Source organism: Engystomops pustulosus, chromosome 1 (assembly GCF_040894005.1).
Source record: "Engystomops pustulosus chromosome 1, aEngPut4.maternal, whole genome shotgun sequence".
NCBI lineage: Eukaryota > Metazoa > Chordata > Amphibia > Anura > Leptodactylidae > Engystomops > Engystomops pustulosus.
Window position 1 is genome coordinate 240,341,950 of NC_092411.1, and position 26,288 is coordinate 240,368,237.

At 39.4% G+C, this 26,288-nt stretch overlaps 1 protein-coding gene across 8 annotated transcripts in view; it reads right to left on the reverse strand.

Moving 5' to 3' along the window:
• Positions 1 to 747: 747 nt before the first annotated feature.
• The window catches only part of MTUS1 (microtubule associated scaffold protein 1), a 129,059-nt gene continuing 103,518 nt past the window's right edge, over positions 748 to 26,288 (reverse strand). For all 8 annotated transcript variants that reach the window (XM_072122343.1, XM_072122352.1, XM_072122361.1 and 5 more), the window contains 8 exons: positions 23,681 to 23,747; positions 8,459 to 8,673; positions 7,305 to 7,410; positions 6,275 to 6,348; positions 6,082 to 6,177; positions 4,795 to 4,911; positions 2,757 to 2,854; positions 748 to 2,541 (listed from right to left, as the gene is read on the reverse strand). In XM_072122343.1, the coding sequence (XP_071978444.1) occupies positions 2,328 to 2,541; positions 2,757 to 2,854; positions 4,795 to 4,911; positions 6,082 to 6,177; positions 6,275 to 6,348; positions 7,305 to 7,410; positions 8,459 to 8,673; positions 23,681 to 23,747 (987 nt within the window). In that variant the 3' untranslated portion in view covers positions 748 to 2,327. The remainder of the gene's footprint in view (positions 2,542 to 2,756; positions 2,855 to 4,794; positions 4,912 to 6,081; positions 6,178 to 6,274; positions 6,349 to 7,304; positions 7,411 to 8,458; positions 8,674 to 23,680; positions 23,748 to 26,288) is intronic.

The window sequence follows — 26,288 nt, forward strand, 5'->3', positions numbered from 1 at the left end:
CTAATATACAGTAATGCAATTAAAAATGTTGACATCTACTTTCTGCATTTTTTGGACAAGAAGCTTCTCAGACATAGCAGTAAATGTTGCTTCAACATAAGAATAAGGCTCTCTTGCACTCCTTTCGAGAGGTAATTTTTAAGTATAGCCTTAACTGAGCCATTAATCAAAGGCAGCTACATAGAATGGTAAAGCTTACTTGTGCTTGGCTCGATAGCCTCGATAGAAATCTTCTTCATTACAAGCAAGAAATACTGGTAAGGGATAGAGAGGTAGTGCTTGTTAGCATGACCTAAGGTGCGTAAACTTAGTTACCTCACATAAGAGACTGTTCCCTATATAAACCAACATTACATTCTAGATTAACATGTTAGCCAGATATGATTAACCAATTCTACATCTGTAAGAAGCTACACAGACATAGCTCCATAGAAGATTTCTATTGAGGCTTTTAGGCACACATCTTTGTCTTGCGCTAGCTGAGAGGAGAGAGGAGAACATTGCCTGACACATAAGTAAGGGATCCATTCCCTGTCGTGCCGTAGAGAAGCTTCCAGTCATAAAATAGGCAGAAAAACTGAAAGGTGTCAAAATATTTTTTGCAGTTAATATCTCTTTTTTTTTTTTTACAAAAGTATATACCATTATTAAAACATGCTGCCTTTTTTATAGTATTGCAGGTTTAATGAAAAAAAAAAAAAAAAAAAACTGTAAAAAAAATCTATAGAGAGCCCAAACAATATGAAGTAAATTATTGCACCAATAAATTTATTCTTTTAAACATCAGAATATATTTCCATCATTACAAACCAAGCAACTACAGCTTTATTATTTCTTTATACATCCAAGTATGCTAGAAGCTACACACAATTGTATGATACAGATGAAACATGACCCAAAAAAAGCTGAAAAATCAAACAAACCGTACACAAAAACATTTCCTTTTTCCGTGCTCAAATTTGACATATTAGTGTTCAAAATTAAAAAACTTTCAGCAAGGCAAAGTCAGGGTTACAAACCAATACATGTTGGTCACCGGCCTGAAATATCTCACCAAGGAAACCAAGTGGCAACAGTCTGAAGAATTGAATGGATAAAAACGGAGCATTGAGCTACAAAAACATACAGAACAGAAAACATTTATTTTAGGCGGTTATATTATAAAATTCTTTGGAAACTTTTTTTTGTTTGTTTGGAAATGCTTGAAAGAAGTTCTATCAAGTTCAACTTAAACAGGATGTAAACTGTGAAGAAAAGAAAAAAACAAAACAAACAAAAAAAAAAATGGTTCCGGGTCAGCCGTCTTCTCTGATGGAATCTCCAAAGCAAGTACAAAATTTGAAGCCGATAATCTTCCTCTCCCTCTTGGTGGACGAAACATTGACTTGAAAATGATAGATGAATAGACAGAGGACAATTTCCTTCCTTATGACGTGACTCGCTTCTCAATAGCTTTCAGAGATGTTCTTTTTTTGCACTAAAAATGAGTCATAGCTGCAAATAACTTAATGCAGATCAATGGTACAACACCAATATGGTGCCTTTTGCATAGTCCCAAAAAGTACACATAGCTATGTAAGAGATGGATCATCACTGTACTTACAGGTAAGAAGCAGCAGACGTTTTATTTCACAAAGGCATATAAAAGTGAACAAGTCTACATATGAGGGATTGAAAGTCACAGGGACAAAACAATAGAACCCCAATCATCAACGGAGGGTGTTCCGATGCTTACAAGGCAGATATACGTTGTGCAGATTGCTCAGGTTTTCTTCCGACAGTAAAGTTTTTAGAAGCTTCCTGTACAGATGACAGAGCGAGAGATGGTGGCAAAAAGAAAAATATAGGCAGAAGACCATGAGAGAGGCAGCATGAGGCAGACAAGCCATGTGTGTAACATCCATCTCATTCACTTCACAAGCACCCTATCCAATGGGAACACAATTAACAGGTGAATAAAGAAACTTTAGAAAGTCTGAAAATATCTACAGGCCCTGAGCTTTTTTCCCTATGTACTTGCTGTAGGTGAAAAAAGGCAAAAACGCAAGAATAGGTTTATCTTGCTAGGTAAGTGCTTTGTGCAACAACGTTCCAATATATATATATTTACCATAAAGTCTTCTCTTTAGCTGAACAACATGATCCAGTTGTTCCTTCAAATTCCAGTGGGCCACAAAACCGTGAACCCGGATCCCAGATTCCAGTCATCTTGTAATGTTAGGTAGCTAATATAGCTTTAGTTTCCATTGTATATGTCCAAAGCAACCTCACCACAACATCATCAAATGTCTGAAGATCGTTCCTCATCTAATGATATTGAAGTGGTGTCATCTGGGCGACACTGTGGGACTGGAAAAAGCTCCAGAGTTCCGAGGATGGAAAGGAATCCCAGGGGAGGATGGTGACAGCTTTTTGGGACTACATAGATCACCGTTGTGTAACTTCCAGAGAAGTTCTTCATTCTCCATGGAGAGACGTTTGTTTGCTTTGGATTCTTTCTCCAGAGACCTCTGCAAAACTTCTTGCTCTGTGGAAAGCTGCCTGTAATAGCAAAAGAAGGTGCATTAAAAATAATATGAAGTGCTCTGTTCCATTCAATTTTTGGGGCACATATGGGTATGGCGTTTGGACCTCAATGTACCAGGAAATCACAAGGTTTCTGAGATAAGTAGAACAGCGGCTCAGACTTTTGCTTAGAAATTGCTTTAATTTAAGTTAGGCAAAAATTTGATCACTTCAAGAGAAACAAAGCTTACCTTGAGAGTGCTATGTGATTGGCCATTCGAGCTTTAAGATCTTCATTTTCTTGCTGGCATTTGTTTAATTTTTCCACCAGAATTGTGTTAGTCTCAACCTTGGAGAAAATAAATAAAATAAATCAGCTATTTTTAAGGGTACATTCACACAGGGAAAGATGAGGTGCATGCTCTATCTTTTCCCCATGTATGGCGCGGATCGGTGCTGTGCCGCCGCCGGACCACCATTGCCATCTATGGGAACATATATGCGGCCGCAAATTTGCACCCACATATACATCCCCCCAAGGGGCCATGTAAATGAGGCCTAAGACACGTTTCCTCAAACACGTGCAGAAAGGTAACAAAAATGATTCCTTGCTCAGCTCATTTATAAACTTTGGGCAAATTTGAGGTATTCTTAACATCTGTATGACTGAAGGGAACTTTATTTTATCAAAAAGTTTATATGAAGTTATCTGCTTGCTTCTTTTATATGGACAAAGGAGAAGAAAACAGAACGTCATATGTGATCACATGAATGAAGCTTATGGACACTACACTAAAGACCCTAGCGTGCAATAATGACTTCTGAAGGCACATGTGGAATGTGGGCCTCAGATGTAAAAGGTTTCATTTAGGGCAATAACTTAGTAAAGCCCATACACTTCATGGAAGCATCTTTCCCATCTTCACTTAACAAGCAATATTTCAAAACATGAGGGTGAATATCCATCAGATATGAAATTTCACAACAAGATTAATACTACAGTAGCAAGCAATGCCTAGCTAGAGTGGAGTTAGTAAAACTTGCATATAATTAACTCACTTCTATCCACTGCTGCAACTTTCAAGTTTTTTTTTTAACCATGCAGAGTAACAATGAAAAGTTTATAGTTCTGTCATTAGCGCTATGATTATCATCACACTGGGCCCTGACTGGACAATGGCATCTTGTTGTTTAAAAGGCAGGTTTCAGAGTTAACGCTCATCTTGACCATTGGAGTTAAACGTGGGTTGTATAGAGTAGCAGGAACTCCAAAACAACACCACCACCACAGCTCTTGTGCTTACTTAATTTATAGAACCATATTTTCCATGACATAATTACATTAATGTGTTAATACTAGTAAAAAGTGCTTCTTATAGTTCTAAAAGTAGGGTAGAAGAAATAAACCTTGATAAAAAGTGCCTGCGCCTTTCAGTCTGAAGGTCAGGGGATCCAGCACTGCCAGACCCTTCTGACTACTGTAATAGAGATCGGGTGAAGCGCCAACAAAACATTTCACCCAGTCTCCAAGAGATTAGTGTACTGCTCTCTCCCTCCCTGTGTTAAGCTGGGGAGCTGCAGGAGAAGGGGAGGCCAGTGTCACAGAGGGGATAAAGACCAGAGGGGGACGAGTGGATTTATTAAATATAGGGAGTTGAGAACTGATGCTATATATGTACATGTGTGTTTGGAGAAAGGGGGGTGTAAACTGAGGGGATGGGGAGCTGAGAGTATGTAGGGGGTTTATTAATTCTAAGTAGTTTGAGGCTTAATGTAGCAGAGCTGTGTGGGTTCTTGTGCAAATGTAGCAGTGCTATCTGTGTGCATTTCTAGGTCAATGGTAGTTACCACAACTGATGGTTTTGCATTCTAGTGTTAATACCCCAGATATATGCCACAGGATGCAAATAATGTATTACAAGACACTTGTCTTATATCCTATCAATTATGAACACGTTCTCAGTGATCTATGGGCCCATCTGATAAATACGCCTAATAAAGAAACCTTGTGCAGCTTCAAAGCAGCCTGCATTACACATGAATGGCCTACAATGTTATAATCAGACAATCATGCTATGTATTCATAATGACCCCTATTACCATGAAGGGTGTACTACCAAAATCCAAATAAGAGCCATTGCTTTTCAATTTTGAACTCATCTGTCGACATAAAAACCTACAAAAAAGGCTCAAAAATGCCCCAATAATTATAGCCTACAAACAAAGAATGAAACATAAATTCAAAGTATATAAATGTGTATTATTTTATTGATACATGAAAGTACATACCAGCTTCTCGATCTGCATCAGCTTTTTGTCTTGCTGGTGTAATTTCTCATTCTTGATCTCTAACACTGCTTTTAGACTCTCCAGCTCCTGCTCAAGATACATCACCTGAGGGTTCCTCTGCAAACGAAAAAAAGAAAAAACAAGTTACAATAATCTGCAGTCTGCCAGCCAATATACATTTAGGATCTATGGCTTCTGAAAACACAGCGCTCTGCAGCAAAAATTAATCTTCTCAAGTGTCACAACACAGCCTCTACAAAGACATGACCTCATGCAGGCGCAACATATAAAGGATTACTACAACAATGGCTGCAGACTCTCTGCTGCAGCATCCCACCCATATTCCATGTAATGCAGGCTGGCTTATATATACACACACACACTTTTAAAGCAAAAAATACTTTAAAAAATATGTTTACATTTTTTTTTCTTTTAAACTGAGGATCTTAAAGTTGCCCAAGATGCAGGGGAAAACTTGTAAGTGAGGGGAAAAAAAAAAGCAAAAAAACACACACTTTGTAAATGTCCCCCATCTACACTATAAAAACAATCGCTTTAACCACAAATTGAACGAAAAAAATGGAAAAATAAGTTCTTTGTTAAGTTTAACCATCTCTGTGTCATGAAAAAAGCACTGCAAAAAAAAAAAAAAAAAGTTATTGCCCTTAAAAGGAAATCCACCACATGGAGTTAGTGGTGTAAGCATACTCACACACTGGCATGTGCTTTTAAACAGGATCCGTTTAGCATAGCTGTTAATCGGTTATTTTTATTTTTGTTAAAAATAGACTTTCAAAATCATGCAAATAAGCCTCGGGGGTTCCTGTGTACATCACAGAAGCCCCTTCTGGCTCTGTCAGCCGTCACTGGCTCTATAGTACTAGGGACTAGGCAGCATAAGCGCCGAAAGAAGGTGTGAATAATTAGCACTCGACTGTTTCAAAAAGGGATTCTGTGATGTACACAGGAGCCCCTAAGGCTCATTTGCATATTTTTAAAAGTTCTTTTTCATCAAAAATACGCCATTAATAGCTAAAAGACGAAAGATCCTGTTTTACGGGGCCACGCAACAATGTTTAAGTATGTTTGGGTTAAAACTACTAAATACCCCTTTAAACTGTATGAAAATTTGCTAAAAATGCCCTTGTCTTTAAAGCCTTTTAAGGCCTTGTAATTGAGGAGTTAAAATAATGGTTAATATCTACATATTAAAGAGAAAAAACAAAGGAGGACACAAAGGATTATATCAGAAACTGAATATATCAGCCTAGGTTTTGCGTGTCAGACCTGTGATTTCTCTTTGGATAATTTTCTATGTTCTTCCTCGGCTTTCAGCTTTTCTTTCAGAGCCTCATTCTCTTGTCTTAGCTCTTCAATTTTTTTCTATGGAATAAAAACAAACAAACCATAAATTAAACATTAGCTAAGCAACAAGTGAAATTGATAAAACTAGTAGATAAATCCGTATGTAGACTCTAACCTCTAACTCTGCCTGCTTTTCCTTAAAGGAGTCCTCCAGTGCCTTATTTTCTCTTTCTTGACTGTCTTTTAGTTCTGAAAATAGAGGTAAACGTAGTAAGGATTGATAATACATATGGACATACCTCAACCATTAGTTGCTCAGTCCCAGTCTATTATTGTTGTTTCAGGTTGTTTTAAAATCCAATAAACCTAAAATGTTTGCACAAATTATATTTTTGTCACCAATTTATATTTAACAAATCACAGGAACCAAGTTTTCCTAAAATATTGTACTCAACTATGAAAGTAGTTTTCACAGATTAAATCTTCCCCACAGAAAAAAAACCAAAGAAACTACATACTTCTTACAAAATCAAAATTATAGAAATGTTATAGTGGATTAAGGTTTTCTCAAACATCATTGACAATTTGATTTGCTTCTGTAGTATCTAATCTGGGATGACATCACCCAATCTTAAACTTAGCCAATAGACATTTGATTGTTAAGAGTCTCTTTGGGATTTACAGGATTTATTAACCATCATGAACATAGGGGATTAAGGTCGGACCTGTAAGGGTCTGATCAGATGTGCTCCAGCTAACCCAATCTCCATTTCATAGGCACGTGATGTAACAAATTGATGTGATAAGATCACTTTACAGCTCAATTCAAATGACTGGGTCCTAGGTACAATACGGTGTTGTGCTCAATAGACTATTATGCGTCTCTTCTAATGCTTATGATTGCTGTTGCCAGATCTCAAATCCCATGGTTACTGAATACAGATTACCATATATAATAGAGTACAAGCAGAGTCCTCTATTTTCACCACCAAAAACTGGGAAAACTTATTGCCTCTAGTATAAGCCTCGGGTGGGAAATGCAGCCGATACAATTTAATAAAATTGCCCAGCAGCAGAGCCCCCATTCCACTTGTCCTAAAGATGGGCAATCAAAGAAAACCTTGAATACCCTCTATGGAACACAATATAATCTTTCTAGTCTCTCATTTGTGAGCAGATCAGATTTTCTTTTAGAAAAATTTTACCGGTGAAGGATTTTTCATATTCTTCCTTTATGGTCTTTATCTCTTCAGCATGACTAGTCTCTGCTGCCAACCTGTAGGCTTCATGGGTAGAATTGAGGTCATCCACCTAAAAAAAATTAATTAATTAATAATTGACAGTTTTAGGTTAAGCAACTGTATTAAAAAATATATCATAAAGACCAACTTATTGTTCACAAAGTGCCACAAAGTCTTCAGTATCTTCAGCACAAACTTACTATTGCAGAAGTTCTTTACAGGAGTTCTACAGAATTATTTTGTGGATAAGCTTACCCTTAGAAATGGTGATCAAAATTTTATTGTCAAGGATAGGACACTGATCTCAAAAGGATAAGCTTATCTTTATGAGATCAGAGAGTCCTATCCCTGACAATCAAATATTCATCACCAATCCTATCAGTAGGGATGAGTGGACCCATTCAGGTTTGAGCAAGTACAACTGACGTCGAACCTAAAAGTTTAGTTCTGGTACCGACCACTCACCCCTCCACCATTACTTGTAGGAGGGCGAGCCAGGTTTGGCGACCCAAACCCAAAATGTTTTACATGCACCTGAACATTAGATTCAGCTCCGCTCATCACTACCTATCCAATGAGTACTATGGTCTCCTCATTCCTTACCAAGCACAGCATCTTACATATCATTTAGTATACAATAGTTGTGCTTGGTAATGCAGCTCAGCCCCATTTGCTTCAACAGCTGAGAGGCAGGGGTGTCAGTTGTCAGACCCCAATCTCAGAACCAATCTTGAAAATGAGAGATTAAAATGGCTAAAAACTTAAAGGGGTTCTCCAAAAAATGTAAAGCCAAACAACAAAACTATGTGCGTCTCATCACTGAGACCCTGCCAATGATTTTTCATACTCTTCCTTTATGGTTTTTAAAATGGTCATACACTTTAGATATGTCAGTCAAAGACTCACTTGACCGAAACTACATAGTCAAAGGTCAATGGACATGAAAACTAAAAACGTACGAGTTGTCAGATATCCCACTTCTGTGTTCAGCTAGAAAACAGCCTCAAGTTCCAATAGGAAGATCTACTTTTCCAGACTCATAGTTCCACCTTGGTTTGCAGAGCAATGATGCATCTAAAGACATGATAATTGAGATGTTGCATTTCCCCAAAACTCACCTTCTCCTGAAGTTCAAACTTGTATTTCTCAGCTTCCTCAATGAAGATTGACTGAAGTTTCTCACATTCGCCGGTATAGAACTGTTTGAGTTTTTCCTCCAAGTCATTGAGCTCAGCGAAGTGTTCATCCTTCACCTTCTGCAGAATGCCTTCATAAGCGGTTAGCAAGTCATTCTTCTCCTTTTCCAACTTCTCACATGTGCCCGATGCAGACACTGCAAAAGATGAAAAATATAAAATTAATTTATTTAAATTTTGGTTGTGGATTTCAATTGTGAAACAAGGACCTGAGGGATTAGAAAATTGACTTTTACATTAGCAGTCCTCTACAGTAAGACTACAACATTTACTAGACTGATTTCATGGTCCCAATAATCATCAATTATCTTGATATGTGAAAGATAGGGCATGTTCAGCGACGCTGACTTCTGCCATCAGATGAGGGTGCTGCATATTGGGCACCTAAGGTTATGAATATTTAAGTCCAAGAAATACTGTATAAAACTTTAGACTGCACAGCAGCAGTCAACCTGTATGGTTGGTGTTACATTCTGCCAGCACCCGGCCACAACCAAGTCATGAGGGTTGTGCATTTTAAATAGTAACATCAGCCTAATCATTTACAAAAATGGATGCCCTGTGCGCCCACCCATCAATATGCAGCTAAAACACTCCCCCCACACAAATCATTTCAATCTTCCCCCTCCACCTAATGACATCGGTTCACAGCACAAGCAGTTGAATCTGACTGCCATCACTACATATTGTGGGACAACTCATGCAAAAATAGAAAGATCATGTTTCAAAAGTTCGAGGATCTTCTGTAACCACGTGTGATATTTTTTTATCGATTATAATATGTTCAGTTTTGTTTATACAGTAGATAATCCTTTAGCAGAAATTCACGATATTTGTCGGAAATTCTTCTTGTAATAACTCACTTGCTGTAATCTTTAGCACTGTTGGGAGGTGCGTACCACACCAGTGTGTTTTCATAGTGGGACTCATCCCATCACAGAAGGAATTTGAAATATGTGAAGCTACACAAGACTTAGAAATACAAATCACAAATGTGATAATATAGCACACAATGAGCGAAAAGAGGACAGGAGACTAGCGGTGCACCGGATACATGAACCGTTACATTAATATTTTAGATTATTCTGAAACACCTTTTCTCCTGCACTTCATTATTGGATTATGAAAGACAAATGTAAATCTCGATTTCCAATTTTTAAAGACATTTTTGGGAGCAAGGTTTTGCCTGCGTGGGCAGATCTGGCATTTCACTTGTAAGAACTTGTCTGACAGTCAGAATAAATAGATTGGATGGAATGTGCTCCCGCTATTTAGAGTGTGAGGTTCCGTGTGATGTAACGGATTTCTGGTACAAGTGCATGGTACCCGCTTGTACTACAGACCTTTTACAAAACGGAAAAAAATATATTATATTATATTTTAGCTTTTTTGAAATGCAGTAAGGATTGCCTAAAATAATTGATTAGAGGGTTCCCACTTGGGTTTGTCAAACTTTCTAGTTAGTAAGCTACAGTTAGTAATCTGTAGTGATATTTGCCATTATATTAATGAAATTCTCACAATCTCTTAACTCAATGGGATCCATTGGTGTCTGAATAGGTGAAATGCTGCTTTCCCATGGCAGTCATGGCTCCATATAGATGTCCACCTGCCATCATAAAGCTTCAGATATTCTATAGTTCCATCACTTGGGAATCCTTGTAAAAGTGATTAAAGGTATACTCCAGCTGATCAGTGGGAGGTCTCAATGATGGGACCCCCACAGAACACGAGAAAGGGTGTCCGTAGTGCCCCTGTCGTAGCCAGAGTAGAAGAGAAAAGCTGATTGCAAATGCACGGCTACTTTATTCATCTCTATGGGGCTTGAGTAGATTGCCCAGTGTCATACTTGTCAATCACAGTCCGTGACGGAGATGAAGAGAGCAGCCGAGCGCATGCACGACCACCTTCTCTCTTCTACTCGGGCTATGACAGATGTACAACGGACCCCTGTCTTTGCAATCCTTGGGAGTCCCATCACGGAGGCCCACACTGTTAAAGTTAACCTTTAACTTGTGGATAGCGGAGTATGTCACTTTTATGTCACTGGAGACCCCCTCTAAGGAAAGCTCATGGGTGACTCAGCTCTGACCTTGGTGGATCCAATCCCTTCTATATGCCATTATTTCAATGTTCTAACCAGATGCAAACTTCTGCATAAGATGTGTTTTTTTTGTACACAAATTGCACATACATGTGATATTGAAAAAAAGTTAATTCTACAAATGAGTAATTAACAATGTGTAACTGGGTATTTCATGATAAAACTCCCCACAAGCATTTCAGTTTTTGATATGATTGCAATGTGAGCGTTGATCTTGGCAGCTGTGTATTTGTCTGCTCTAGTAGATGTAGCGTTACTACATAATAAATCTCAGATTCCAATCTCTAGTAGATTGTTATCTTCTTCTACTGCTAGTACAGAGAAGCTCAAGCTGGTTCACATGAAGAACCAAATTCAATTACAATTCTCATTATCTGCCGTCTCAGGAAGGGCATATTTTATTCATAATTGCAAGACGTATTCCAAGTTTTTATTGCAAAATGTTTTTCTCTAATAGCTTGGCAAAGAAACAATCTCTGGGCAAGGAACCTCCAAGCTGCCAAAAACAACTCTGTCCATACCGGTGTAGTAATACAATGCATTTTATAGCCTGGCGTGAGGGGTGGGGCTGTTTAAGCAGAAACAGGAGGGTCATCGTAACCCAGTAAATAACTGGAACTTCAATAATAAAGTAGTACTCTCTATATAAGTAAGGGGAATCCAAAGACCTGCGACCCCTGCTGCAAATAAATTTCTTAATAGGGAAAAACTGAAAAGAGTTAACCTGCGCACAACCATTAGCAGCGATTTACTAAATGTGTCATAATAAAGCTGTCCATAAATGCATTTTTGGCTAGGCCCCATACACTAATAACACAGCAGCACTGCCCACTCATTTGTAGAGTGTGTTTTAATGTAATTAAAGGCATTAGTCTTAGGGCTGATCTCACTAAACTTTGCAGCCTGGATTTTGTCATGGAGAGCTCTGGACGATTTATCTTGTTAAAACTGCATTTATTATATTAGCGACATTAGGCAATAATCCATTAGTCCGTGTGATCATGTCAGACCAGCACTTACCCACAGTCAAGTGAGGATACAGGTTACACACTGCATAAAAGCTTCTTATGTAGAAACAAGCAGCTCACAATTCACACGTTAAAGGGGTTTTCCCACATAAGCTATTTAGGACATAGCCACAGAGTATGCGGCACACTTTCCACTATTGATATGAGAGATATCCACGCTAACCATGGCAACGAGGAGGAGATAAGCGTGTACCTGCGATATAGGACCTCCAGTCAGTCATCAATTCAGGACATATCTTACTATTGTGGTAGTGTCCGGTATGGAGAGGGTACATGGGCAGAGCAGTGTCCCTACAGGGAGTTTGCTGCTTATTGTAGAAAACACCCACAGGTAGAACCTGCAGTTAGTGCTGGCAATTGTGCGATTTATGCCTCTGGCACGCACACCGCCATTTTTAATTTGATTGCGATTGCTATGACAGTGGGGAGTCTATGCTAAACTGTTCGGTATCCTGGTGAAAGAAATACAGAGCTCACAAGAAAATGGTGCAAATGTGTTTTTTCACCAAATTTCACCACATTTGGAATTGTGGTAGATCTTTGAAGGAGGGGATCATAATAGAAAAAAGCAAAAAAAAAAAAAAAAAAAGATCCAAGTCGTTAAGGGGTTATGACATGACAAAATGATTCAGTACCGTATTTTTTGGACTATAATCCTTTGATTTTCTCAGTGCGCCTTGTATATTAAACGTACTTACAGACAACAGCTGCCTTGAACTGTGCACAGGTCTGCCACCTGCTGGTCATTCATCATTAGAATCAGGTGCGTCTTATAATTCGTTGCGCCTTATATATGAACCTAAATGTTTGAGCAAGCATTTATTGATGGTGTGCTTTATAATCCGGTGCGCCTTATAGTCCAAAAAATACGGTAATTACATGCACATCCTCCACTTCTGTGCAACCCTATGGTCCCATTCATTGGGCCTCATTTATCATTTATCAAAACTGAGAGCTCTATTTGCCCCTAGCAACCAATCAGAGTTAAAATGTCAGTTTATAAGCGGCTGTGAGAAAATGAAAGCTGGGCTATGATTGGTTGCCAATAGCAACTAACACAATTTTTCTCTCAGACACCCCTGATAAATCTTCTCCATTGAGTGTTTTTCTATAGCCTCCAATGATCTGAACTTGCTGTGATGCATCACAGAAATCGATGATCCACTAAATAAGTGTCACTACACCCATAGATGGTACATAGTTAGCAGTCTGAATACAGACCTAGGCTACTGAAAGCCGAGACCTAAAAGAACTGCCACAAACATAACTGTGTTTAACTCAAGCTTTTATCCTACCGCAATAAACACATAAATAGGTTATGTAGCATTTAGACAGCCTTTTAACTAGTCTCCATGCAAATGCTCAAAAGGAACCTGTACCATGTCTTACACCACCAAACTACAAGCCCCCTCAAGAATGGGATGAAATGTCCTTTCTAGAATTCCCCCTTATGAGAAATCTCAAGCATTTACCAATTAAAAAATTCTCTTCCAAAGTCAGGCAAATAAGACTCCCTCAACTTATTTTGAGAGGAGTCAAGTTTAGTGATTGTAGGGGTTGTGTCACTTCAAAAGCCACTCCACCTTTGGTTCACTGGTACCTACAAAACAGGTTACCGATGTGATCTGCAAGAGGAGTCTCGTCTCTTTCATAGCATATTTATGGTTCTATTTTTCTATATTATATATTAGAAAATGTCCCCTGAAAGCATTGGATGTTGAATGTCCTTTGGCGTAGTGAATTGTATATAGCATAGGAGTCAGAATTAGAAACAGAAAGGTCATAGGCAGTTAAAAATAAATATCTGCAGAACAAATCTGTTCTACATTGAAATAATGCCATGATGTATACTATACAGGAATCAGATAAATGACCTTAATTAGAATAAATAGTTTATTATATGGGATCTTTAGATGCTCATTTCTACTAATAACAAGTAAACAGGAGTCTAGACCGGCAGAGGCCTTTAGTGCAGCACGTTTCACCTCACTTGCCCCCAGAGTCTGGTTATAGCCAGAATCCCAACAGTGTGTCAGCTGTCATTACATGTACATGAAGGCAATTCAGTACTCATTGCTGAAGTACTTTAAAGTAATGCAGCTGATAAAAGACTACCCTATGCTCAACCCCACCCAAACTATTACACCAGGGGGATGATCTTCGTCAATGCATGAGGTCATGTCAACAGAACTTCGAAATAACCAACTACATTTTCCAGGACCTTCAAGCAGATAAAACTGGATGTTCAGTTCTTACTTCCCAAAACAGAAGGAATCCAACCCAATGAGACCAAGTTATGAATTATAATAACTGAAAGCCAAATGTGGAAACCAATGACCTGAAGACATTCCTCAGCTATACACTGAGCTTAACTTTGAATTCCTTGTCAGAACATGGCATGAATGTTTAAACATGCCGACTTCACACCCCTCCGGCTACATATACAGTGTTCCTGTAGGTACACCAGGTGGTTGGACCAACAATGTTCTATAGGCTTTTTTCACCATATACATTAAGAAGTGGAGAATTCTCAGACCTATGCAGGCAAGTTATTATAGTTCTCCCGATGAGTACTGGTCCCAAACGTGTCAGCCTATTTCCATATTGTCTCAACTTAAAAAAAAGGAGTTACAACTTAATCTTTGTGATCATTGGGGGTCTGGGTAAATATTACACCACATACACAAAAAATGGGTTCCCTACACCACTGAGTAGAAGAGCATTGCAACTATGTGCACTGCCATCGCTCTACTCAAACTCTGCAACAGCCTTAGACAAGTATGCCCTGTACCCACCTACCTTTAGAAGCTCTTTAAGCCCTAGATCAGTGATGGCAAACCTTTTAGAGACCAAGTGCCCAAACTACAACCAAGACCCACTTATTTATCGCAAAGTGCCAACACAGAAATGTAATTTGTGATTTATACTCCCTTCTCTGTCCCAGTTTTCATTGATACCAGCACACTGAGGACACCAATAAAGCAGAAAATAGTCCCAGGTAGAGCTGTCACTTTAAAATAGCTCTGTGCACAGCAAGTCCTGGGCTGTCTGGGACTGCAGGAAGATACCTGGAGTCATCTCTGGTAATTGACTGAGTGCCCACAGAAAGGGCTCCGAGTGCCACCTCTGGCACCAGTGCCATAGGTTAGCCATCACTGCCCTAGATGGTAATATGCTGTTACATCTAAGTTAGTGTCAAAGGAAGGCCCGAAAGCACAACTTCTTTTTAGGTCTACGGAGAGTATTACTGTTATAAAGAATTATTTTACTCTTCTTCAAAATATAAATGGAGTATTATGGGGTGCTACATTTAGACAGCAGAATTCCAAATTGTAACTACAGATGCATTGACCGCGTACTCCAAGAAAAATTCTGTATCGTGAAAAGTTATCTTGACGCTTATAAATTTAGCACTCGCTTTGGGAATATGAGAGGGTAGATTACTGCTGTGAAGTTGGCAGAAGTTGGCATCAGGGAACACTCTCTTTGCTCTACTGTATAGCTGATCTTATCAAAATGTCAAGGAGTGTGCTATTTATGGAACTTCTCTTCTACTTGCGACTGATCCGAGTAGCTGTACAATGATGATTTTACTGTACAGACAGAACCAAAAATATAAAGGAATTCATGTGTATTTCACAACAAATAAATGTTAGTACACATTTTGACACAAATCATGTTTATAGCGCTGTAATTCTAAACTTGGAGACTATGGACTGACATAATACAGGGGGTCAACCCTTAAAGAGCAATTTTAGCATCCCCAGTAGTTTCAGTGATACAAACAGAAAAAAAGGAAAAAAAAAAAAAAAAAAAGACAGTAACCTTCACTTTCCAAAGGAAAAAATATCTTATGTGAGTAATGCTCGCAGCCTGACGTTCAAGATCCAAAGCCCATACAAAATAAGTAGAAGCCACAGTATCCGATAGGGTGAAGAATTTAAAACCTTTATTCACATGAGCATAACAACTGCAATGTTTGGATCCACCATGAGTCTTGACAAAGATTCATGGTGAATGGAACATTGCAGCTGTTGTGCTCATGTGAATAAAGGTTTTACCTTCTTCACCTTATCGGATGCTGAGGCTTCTACTAATTTTGTAATGACACAAACAGATGGACCGGATTAACTTGCCCAAAGCTTTTCTAACAAAGAGTCAACTGGCAAAATGCAGGCAGGCAGTCAGTCTGATTACTAAACCAGTTGCCTCTAATAAAAGATGATAAATGCTTTGATGGTTGCATCTGGTTAAATTGCCAATCCACTCAAAAGAGTGCAGGCTTCTCCGTGTTAGGATCTCTAACCATCCCAGTAGTCATACAGGATCTCTCCATAGTCCCATAATCTCAGTGCTACAAACACTACTTAATCCTGTCCTCCATGTCTTCTCTGGAAAGAGTTGGAAGGCCACTATATACAAGTCAGCCAATCTTGTCAAGCTCTGTCAAGTGTTTGGGAGCATTACTCAAGATTTTAATTATAAACTTTAAAAACAGTCACCCTAGGTGGTGTCATTTTATTGGTGGGTAAGTAGGTACAATACTTACTAAGTGACCAACGACATTATACAAATTTTATAGACACAAAACCTGAAACTAAATAAAGATTTTTCTGCAACAATGTACAATCACAAGGATTACATCCAGCAGAAGTTCTACAAAAGTGGTTATATCTGCCTGTTAATATTAAACCTGGGGAAAATTCATGAAATGTGTCCCGGGCCTGGTCCTTGGATTATGTTGGATAATTACAAGCATGGGTTATTACAGGATAGTAAACAGCCCTTGTAAAAGCAAATTAATGATGCATTCTGGGTGCTTAGTCAGAGACCTTCTAAATGACAAACTAGGATTTTTGATTGTACAGTTTAATATAATATATATATATATATATATATATATATATATATATATATATATATATATATATATATATATATGGGAAATTGAAGAAAAAAAGTGTACATGTCAGATTTATATATTCAATAAAGTATAATACACAGCTACAAACAAGGAATTTAATTTGTTACCCAAAAAAAAAAATTATTATCTATTTTGCCAAGATTTAGGAGATTGTAAAGAAGACTAAAAACCAGAATATGAACAAAAAAATCTTCAGTTCATCAACTTTTTCCCATTTACTTCTGTGTATGGAATGTTACCATTCTGTTTTAACAGAAGGGGGGGGGGCATACTGTCTTCAAGCAATTTTTTCCACGGTCCAGTTCCATTATTAAACCAGGTAGGAACTGAGCCTTTAATAGAAGCACTAGATTTGTACATAACTAATAATGGGTATAAAAAAAAAAAAAAAGTCAATACTTGTGCCACCATTAAGATCTGTAATAAGCTCTAACAAATATTGCACTGAAGTCACCAAGCATAAAACATACAGCTTAGGGTGCATAGGTAAAGGTTGGCTTTTGATGCCTTCAAAAAAGAAAGAAAAAACACATGTGAAAGATCCACCTGAATGGAAAACTTTTTAGTGCTTCGTGGCAATATAAGTAAAAACTCCTAGAATCAACAAACTAGGCCTCACACCCCTACAGTGGTGAAAAGCTTAGTTTTCAAGAAGATAAAATAAATGTGATTATCCTCTCACACCAGGGGTCTGGAAAACAAAACCTACTAAGTAATGTATCTATATCATCCACTCAGGTTGATTTACATCCCAACCTCTATTTAAACATTTGTTTCACCTTAATGCATAGAAACATTTGTCATTCAATTATGCAACAAAACATTACACCGCATACAAATACCATGGGGAGGGTAAGTGGACATACAGATGATGGGGATCTTTCCCGAGTCCCTCATAGCTGTAGGGCCAATCTCACAAATGATCATTAAGCCGACACGGTCTGTAAAGAGCCCCCAAACAAAATGCTTAGGTTGAAGGAAGGTAGAGAGGCACAGCCAGTATTATATCTAGGACTCAACTTCCAACACAAAATAATCATGGTTATTCCAATGTGCACCATCATCCCTTTAAAAAACAGATGTTTGACCAAATTTTCATCCAACAATGTGAAAAATTGACAATATTAACCCTTGCAAAAGTTTAATCATGATTAGAAGATTACAATACAATCTTATACGATTGTTTTAGGTTACTAATGACACAACGTCATTGCCTGCAAATTAAGTTGTCTGCGCTTGGAATTTTCTTCCCAAAGTCACATAGAAGACAAACCATCTTTATGGTAACATTCTCAATTTTCAGGCCAGATGGTTTGTTCATAAAAGGAACAATATTTTCTATCATCGATTATGAATGGCCTTAATAAACTGCAATGGACAATATTGACTAAAGAATATACTAAACTTACCAAACAATCATTGTGTACTGCTCTCAGAACTCTGCTTGATCCGATCAGTAGAACAATTACAGGTTATCCCTGACTTAAGGACACCCGACTTACAGATGACTCCTAGTAACAGACAGACCTCTAGCCCACTGTAACCTCGGGTGAAGATCTCTGGATGACCGTAATTTACTGAACTTTAGCCCCAGGCTGCAATGACCAACTGTAAAGTATCTACAATTAAGCTTCATTGTTAATCTCTGTTCACATGACAACCCAAAACGTTACAAATCCCATTGTCACTGCGATGAAAAAAACGTACATAATATATAACTTTTCAATTCAAGTTCAGAACAGACCTATATTGTATGTAATCAAGGGAACTACCTTTATTTAGACAGAAAAAAGGGGCAAAAAGGGTAAAATGCAAATATGTTACAATATCCAAAAATACGATTAACGTCATAGTGACCCAGAAAAATCATTTCAGGTTATAAAATCAGGTTTAAATCTATTAAAGATCAGTCCTTGGTAAAATATGAACGACCAATCAGAAGTGACCTTTTGCAGTTGTGTCTATATTACAGATCACTACCTGAAGAGGAAAAGGTCTATGCACAGCCCAGCGTAGTTATAGCAGAAACTATTTTGGCTTGACCTGGATCTAGCTGCATGTCAAAACAATGGCAAGGTGTACAGCTCAATGTAATATCCTTCACTTTGTTTACAGTTCCCTTTACAAGGGTTATGTAGGGAGTTCCATGAACATCATCATACAGGACTATAGAAGCAATGCATCTAGAGAAGGACAGCGCCATTACATTAGGTTAAGTGGAGAAACAATATAAAACTGTGCTAAATCAGAGGCTTACATTATGGATTCACAAGTGTTTATATAAAACCCTGAGCTGTAGAGAGCTCTTATGTTAGTTTTACACTGCCCATAATTTTTGGCGACTTTAGCTTGTCTTGTCAAGAAGCAAGGCCCAAAGTTGTAAAGAAGCAAGGACTCCGTACAACCTAGAGCACTCTGATGGAAGGAGTCCCGTCCAAGGCAGGGTCGGCAATGGCAGTGTGGACCTGCCCTAATATTTGTATAGTTGTAATTAGAGATGAGCGAGCATACTTGTCCGAGCTTGATGCTCGTTCGAGTATTAAGGTACTCGAAACGGCTCGTTGCTCGAACGAGTATTTCCCCTGCTCGAGATCGAGCATTTAATTAAAAATACACAGTGAAAAACACAGTGAAGAATAGATTACAGATGTTCGGCACATCTGCTTACTTGTCGGGAGATACGCGCGGAACAAAATACTATGTGAAGAACAATATATATGTGTGTGAAGAACACATTGGGAGACACCGGGGGCACAGCAGCACGGAGACACCGGGGGCACAGCAGCACGGAGACACCGGGGGCACAGCAGCACGGAGACACCGGGGGCACAGCAGCACGGAGACACCGGGGGCACAGCAGCACGGAGACACCGGGGGCACAGCAGCACGGAGACACCGGGGGCACAGCAGCACGGAGACACCGGGGGCACAGCAGCACGGAGACACCGGGGGCACAGCAGCACGGAGACACCGGGGGCACAGCAGCACGGAGACACCGGGGGCACAGCAGCACGGAGACACCGGGGGCACAGCAGCACGGAGACACCGGGGGCACAGCAGCACGGAGACACCGGGGGCACAGCAGCACGGAGACACCGGGGGCACAGCAGCACGGAGACACCGGGGGCACAGCAGCACGGAGACACCGGGGGCACAGCAGCACGGAGACACCGGGGGCACAGCAGCACGGAGACACCGGGGGCACAGCAGCACGGAGACACCGGGGGCACAGCAGCACGGAGACACCGGGGGCACAGCAGCACGGAGACACCGGGGGCACAGCAGCACGGAGACACCGGGGGCACAGCAGCACGGAGACACCGGGGGCACAGCAGCACGGAGACACCGGGGGCACAGCAGCACGGAGACACCGGGGGCACAGCAGCACGGAGACACCGGGGGCACAGCAGCACGGAGACACCGGGGGCACAGCAGCACACATCGGGGGCACAGCAGCACACATCGGGGGCACAGCAGCACACATCGGGGGCACAGCAGCACACATCGGGGGCACAGCAGCACACATCGGGGGCACAGCAGCACACATCGGGGGCACAGCAGCACGGAGACATTGTGGGCACAGCAGCACGGAGACATCGGGGACACAGCAGCACGGAGACATCGGGGAGACTTCAGTGGAAGAAGAGGAGCGGATCCCGGGACAGCGTATCTCCCGACAAGTAAGCAGATATGCCGAACATCTGCAATCTATTCTTCACTGTGTTTTTCACTTAAATGATCCTGTGTTCACTGTTTTATACTATTCTTCACTGTTCTTCACATCTGCTAACTTGTCGGGAGATGATATACGCGCGGTGAAGTGAAGAATAGATTGCAGATGTTTGCATACATCTGCTAACTTATCAGAAGACATTCTTTTTCAATTAAATAACACATTTTATTCCCGAACCATGGTCCCTTTGAAAAATGCTCGAGTCTCCCATTGACTTCAATGGGGCTCGTTATTCGAGACGAGCACTCGAGCATCAGGAAAAGTTTGTCTCGAATAACGAGCACTCGAGCATTTTAGTGCTCGCTCATCTCTAGTTGTAATGCAGCCATTTATCGGAGGCCTAATAGATAATACAGTCAGCAAGGGTTTAAAAAAATTAAAATGAGAATTTCTATTGCTCCCACCTATTCTACTAGATTTCTTATTTTCCCAGCGCCAAGTCAAGCATCTGAACAGACACAAAACCCTCCAAGAAACCACCTTGAAAAGCTCCTTACAAAGATACAGTATACATTTCATCCTAATCCACCTTTCCACTAGACTTGACATGGGGAAGAATCACAGACCCCTACAAAATGGAGATTATGGAAAGTATTTGTAATGGGCTTCTATCTCCTTATATCACCCTGGATAAATCTGCATGGAAAACACATGTTCATTTATCTTTCACTTATCATGGAGTGGAAAACATTTAGAAATCCAAGTCTTTAAATATTGCACTATCCTAATTTCATGGAAAAATCTGCTCTTCTAAAAGGAATGTAAGGATTAGAAGTAAAAAATGGCTTCTTTTTCCCAGAAATTGCTTCATCGCTGTCTATGGATTACACTTGGTAATGTAACGCTAGGGAAGTAAATGGGTCTTCTATCACTAATAATAATAATAATTTGATAGAGGGGAACTAGGTTTTTTTTTCTAATCCTGCATATTAACTTAAAGCACAAATGTGAAGATGAAGCTGTGAAGGGATGAGCTGCCTACAAATAATAAATATATTAAATCATGTTAAAAATATTGGTTCTATTATTCAGCAAGTATTGTATGGGGGAGAGCAAAAACTGGCAGAACAAAAAGTTGTTAGGGTAGATTTAGCAATCTGTCTATGCCATAAAACTGGAGTAATTTGCATGAAAGAGGGACGTGTACTCAATAAACGGGGGGGGGGGGGTGTTCTTCTCTTCTAGTTCTTCTCTGTCTACACTGGTCTAAAAGACAGACACATTAATAAATCTCCATAAAGTCACAAAAATGGTAATAACGGAAGATCTGTTAAAATGCCCACTGAGGTCAAAGTACTTTCTAGGTTTCTATCGAAATAATGAAAACCTGATGGAAGAAGTACAAACGGAATCCATTAAAACTCTATTGACATTTTAAGGGATCCGTTAGTCTTCCGTTATTTTTGTCCCAGAATCAAATAGAAGAAATCCAAATGCAGGTGAGAACTGGGCTTAAGTGGACCTTTACACATTAGCTGGCAAATGCCTTGAGCTGAAAATTTTAAAAAGAATATCTTGGCAAAACATTTTGTGGAAAGTAGGGGAGACCAGTAACAGTAAATCAGGAATGTAACTACACATGTTTTTGTTCTTGGTAAGACACTGGTGCACAAAAAGGGTGGCACTACGTTAAGGAGTAACAAAAATGCTAAAAAGTGAGGCCTAAGGGGAACCAAAGAAATCATACATATAGAGTAAAATAATCTATGCAAAATTTATCATCCAGCAGCAGACACTTAGAGACAGATTTTAGCAGCGACAGATTTATCAAATTGTCTTACGTTTAGACACTTGATAAATCTGCCATTTTTCTTTCATCTCCCAAAACCATGACCCATTAGAATAGTGTATGAAGAGGTCTTGCAAGTATGGTGTCAATAAATTAATGTTAGGCCAATGGTTGTCTAAAGAACAAATTTTTTTTGTTTTGCATTTTCCCTCCTTTAAAAGAATACAAAAAAAAGATACACATAAGATACAAGGTCATTACAAGGGTAGCAGCCCCAGACAGAAATAACATTAACATGATAAGAGGTGTAAAGTAGCTTGCTTTTCTTCAAAGGCCACTTAATACAGCTGTGATACTAAGTAAATAGATAAGAATTTCCATTTCAGTTCCCTATTTCACTCCTCTAGTCCCTGCAAACATTTCCCTTCAGGGGAGAGAAAATGTGTTTTTAGACTGGAACCTGTTGAGCAGACTTCAAAAATCTGAAAAACTATCGGGTAAGTAGATATTTTCTCTAGGATATTCCAAAATTGACACCTTATAGGGTGAAAGGCAAGCCCTGTAACAAATACATAATGTCACGCAGAGGTTACAGAGTGGCTTTGATCACTTTCATGGCTTGTGTCCATGGCTAACCTTTGACAAGTGACACCACAAAGACTCTCAAAGGAAGGTGTAGCATGCCTCATGTTCATCTAATATCTAAGGCAGGACAAAGAAACGGCTGCCGGTTAACAATACACCAGACATGTAACACTGGACATAGATTTGGGTCTGCCTAAGGGAAAACCAACGAGACACAGATTAAATATCAACACGTCCATTACTTTTCCATGATGCTAGCTGTGTCTAGGGATTCTAACCCTACTCCTAGCACAAAAACCCTGAATATCTGACCTAAACATTCATAAGCAAGGGAACTAAACAGCTATCCAATCACTGAAAAAGGACAGATAGAGGGTAGCATTGGATGGGTAAGTCAATTGGTATGTAGGCTATTGGCAATGGAGGAAAGATGAAAAAGGGGGCGGGGGAATTGCAAGATATGGCTTGGGCGAAAAAAAAAAAAAAATCACTGAAACCACCAAACCATGGCAAGGTGGAGCCCCAGAATTATTTTGTCTGTAGGGCCTAATGAATTCTGGCATTTCACCATCAGTCATAAAAAGTGAAATGTCCAATATTTTTTGTACAAAAAGACAGTGAACGATAAAACAACAATAGGAAAAATCTTTTCAGATGTATCAGACATATCAGATCATGTCAGCTTTATACACAGTGAATGGATCCGGACAGTGATATGCTAGTTTAGCTGTGTGAGAGGTTAGCAGACAGCAGCCCTGTGTGCCTCAGCGAGATAACTGCCAGGAATCTGATGAACCCAGGGTCAACTAACAGGCTCCGGAGAAATTTAGAACTCAAGAGTTTCCATGGGAATCTGCCTTAGGGGGAAAATCATTTATGGGACTTTAAAGATTTTTAACTCTTTAGAACACCCCCAACAAGTATTTTAGTGAAAAGATGGTGCATGCTTTTAAGCTTATAACCAAATACGTGAATGGTACAAAATGTGCAAGCCTACATTTGCATGAAAGTATATTAGTCACATATGGTTTATAAACTTACGCAAGTCTCCCCGCAAGTTTTGAAGTTCCTGAGAAAGTTCCTTCCGTTTCTTCAGGGTTTCTTCTCGCTGAAACAAAAAAAAAGTTCTAGAATTAACACGTGGAACCTTCAGGAATAACAGTGGGTATAAAAACTGTTCAGTCAGAGATGGGTTAACTACCAGCTACCTGACCAAATATACCGTATACACCTGCTAAGTGACCATCACCAGCACATATATAACCCATAGATCAATACAGTACAGTCAACTATGAACACAAGACAGATAATTCTTTGTGTTTGTGCCTTTTTTACATGCGTTATTAGAAAGTATGATGGTGATCAGCCGAGAAGTGGTGTAACCCCCATCATTTCACCAAGAAGAACGAGCATATGTTACAAGACAGCCCTTGATATCATGCCAAGGAGGGCCGCATATTAATCTTATGACAAGTGCTGAACGTCTCTGCACTAAAACACAGAGATCTACAAGATTTATCTTCCTCGCCTAATGAAAACAGTGTCCTTTGCCTGCACCCCCCTTCCCCCTTGCTCAGTGCACCATCTCCTATGAGGAGGAATTTGTATCAGTATAATTGAATGGACACAATCCAATCCCCAGAGAGTATAATTCCATTAAGTCTACAGAGACAGGGAACTTTACATAGAATAAGAGGCAAAGATAAAAACACAAATTGAAAACTACTACATGCATGAAAACAAACTAAAAAAGTGGAAAAATTATCTCTTATGAGGAACAAAGCAATCCCAAGATGACGAAGGAGTATGAGCAGCCTCACCGCTTATATTTAATATCCGGCTGGAGACACTCCTAGATGTAAACAGTACTGAAAAAGCAGATCAAGTAACTGCAAGCGTCTTCTCTTGTTATAGGTCCTATGCTGGCAGCGATCCCTGCGCTGCAGCAGCTGGAAGTACTCCATGATAAAAAAGCAAAACGTATATACATATAGATATGTATAGAAAAAGAAAAACGTGTTAGTTACCCGGGGTGCAGTACATGGGGCGTAGACGCAGAGTTTGCTGCTTGAGCAGCCCATATTACAGCTTCTGTATTCCCAAGGTGTATACTCCTGGAGGACAAACTGCAGCCAAAACTGGTCTGGCCACATTTAAATAGCAGCTGATAGGAGTTCCATAGACTCAGCTTGTCTGTCTGACACTCATGCTTTGCAGGTTTCCTGTGCTCCTTGTACTGATCCCTCCCAGCTCCCAACACATACTGCAGTCCCTTCTCCTGGCATCAGCAGCCAGTCATTACTGAAGCCACAACCCCTTTCGAATATGAAAACCGAGAGGCAGACATTAGCCTGATCGATTACCACTTACTCAAATATCAGCCTGGATGCTAAAGGGAAAGGGCTGACCTCACACAGAAGACAGGCGTATATTTAGCATATAAGGGGCTTTCGGTTTAATGCACTTCTAAATGTAATCAGGAGCTTTGTGCGAAATAAATTGAAAAAAATCTAATTCAACACCAAAAAAAACAAAAAACATTTTGCTTAAAAAAGCAACAAAAAGTAAGATAATAGAACATTTGGTGTAAAGTGTAGAAAAAAACGGATTAGAAAAAAAAGTACATACATGCTAAAGGTTGCAGACATTACATTGACTTCTACTTTAATATTATCTGATGAGATGTTAGTACTATTCATTCAGAATTAATGGAAGTTCTCAGAATTGTTAATATGTAAGGATCAAGAGGCAATGAAAAAAAAAAAACTATCATCAGCCTCTCCTAAGACTCTTCAGAGAATTTTCAGATGGGACATTTTGGAGGGGTTTGCTATTTTTTTTTCCAGTGATATATTGTGTACTGCAATTGTTGTAAAACAAAATTGTGAGAATCAATTGAAGTTTCTACACCGCAACTTATCTAAAGGTTTATTAACACAGTCAACTGTCCAATACAATAAACCCACAAGAAATGCAAATCCGAAAGATCACCAGCAAATTGGGACCCAACTGCAATTGGACCACTTGTTGCCAGTATAGGAACAATAACAGGGAGCAGGTTAGTAATAAATTCCCATTACCTGCAATTAAAGTAATACAGATCTTGTGCAACAAAGTCAAGTTATGTGAAGATCCAGCAAAGGGAAGCAGTGTACCAAGGGGCCACAAAAGTATCAAGACCCCAGGTCACCGTACTGATCCATTGGGTTAGAGCAGTAGTTTTTTTGCTTCAAAGAAAATACTAGATTCAACAAAAACAATTTTGTTTTTGGATATGCAAATTAACAACTACAGATCTGAGGGTTCTAGATTCATTCGGTAGAGCAAACCCTTGCCCTCTCCATACAGGAAACATTGACCTCTATAGCCAGGACAATGACAGTAGCTATATGTAATCAGATCTCATCTCTCCTACTATGTGGTCCACACTGGCAAATGGTGCAGTTCTAGTAACAGGAGAACATTCGGGAACTACCATACCTGCAATGAATAACTAATTGATACAGTCATGACAGATTCTTTGCTTAAAGAGCATTGGGATGTAACAATATCAAACTACTGTAGATAACGTCTATATACAAATTATGGCTGCAGAAAACAAAGAACTGTGACATAGATTTCAAGAATATCATTACTTATTGATCCATCT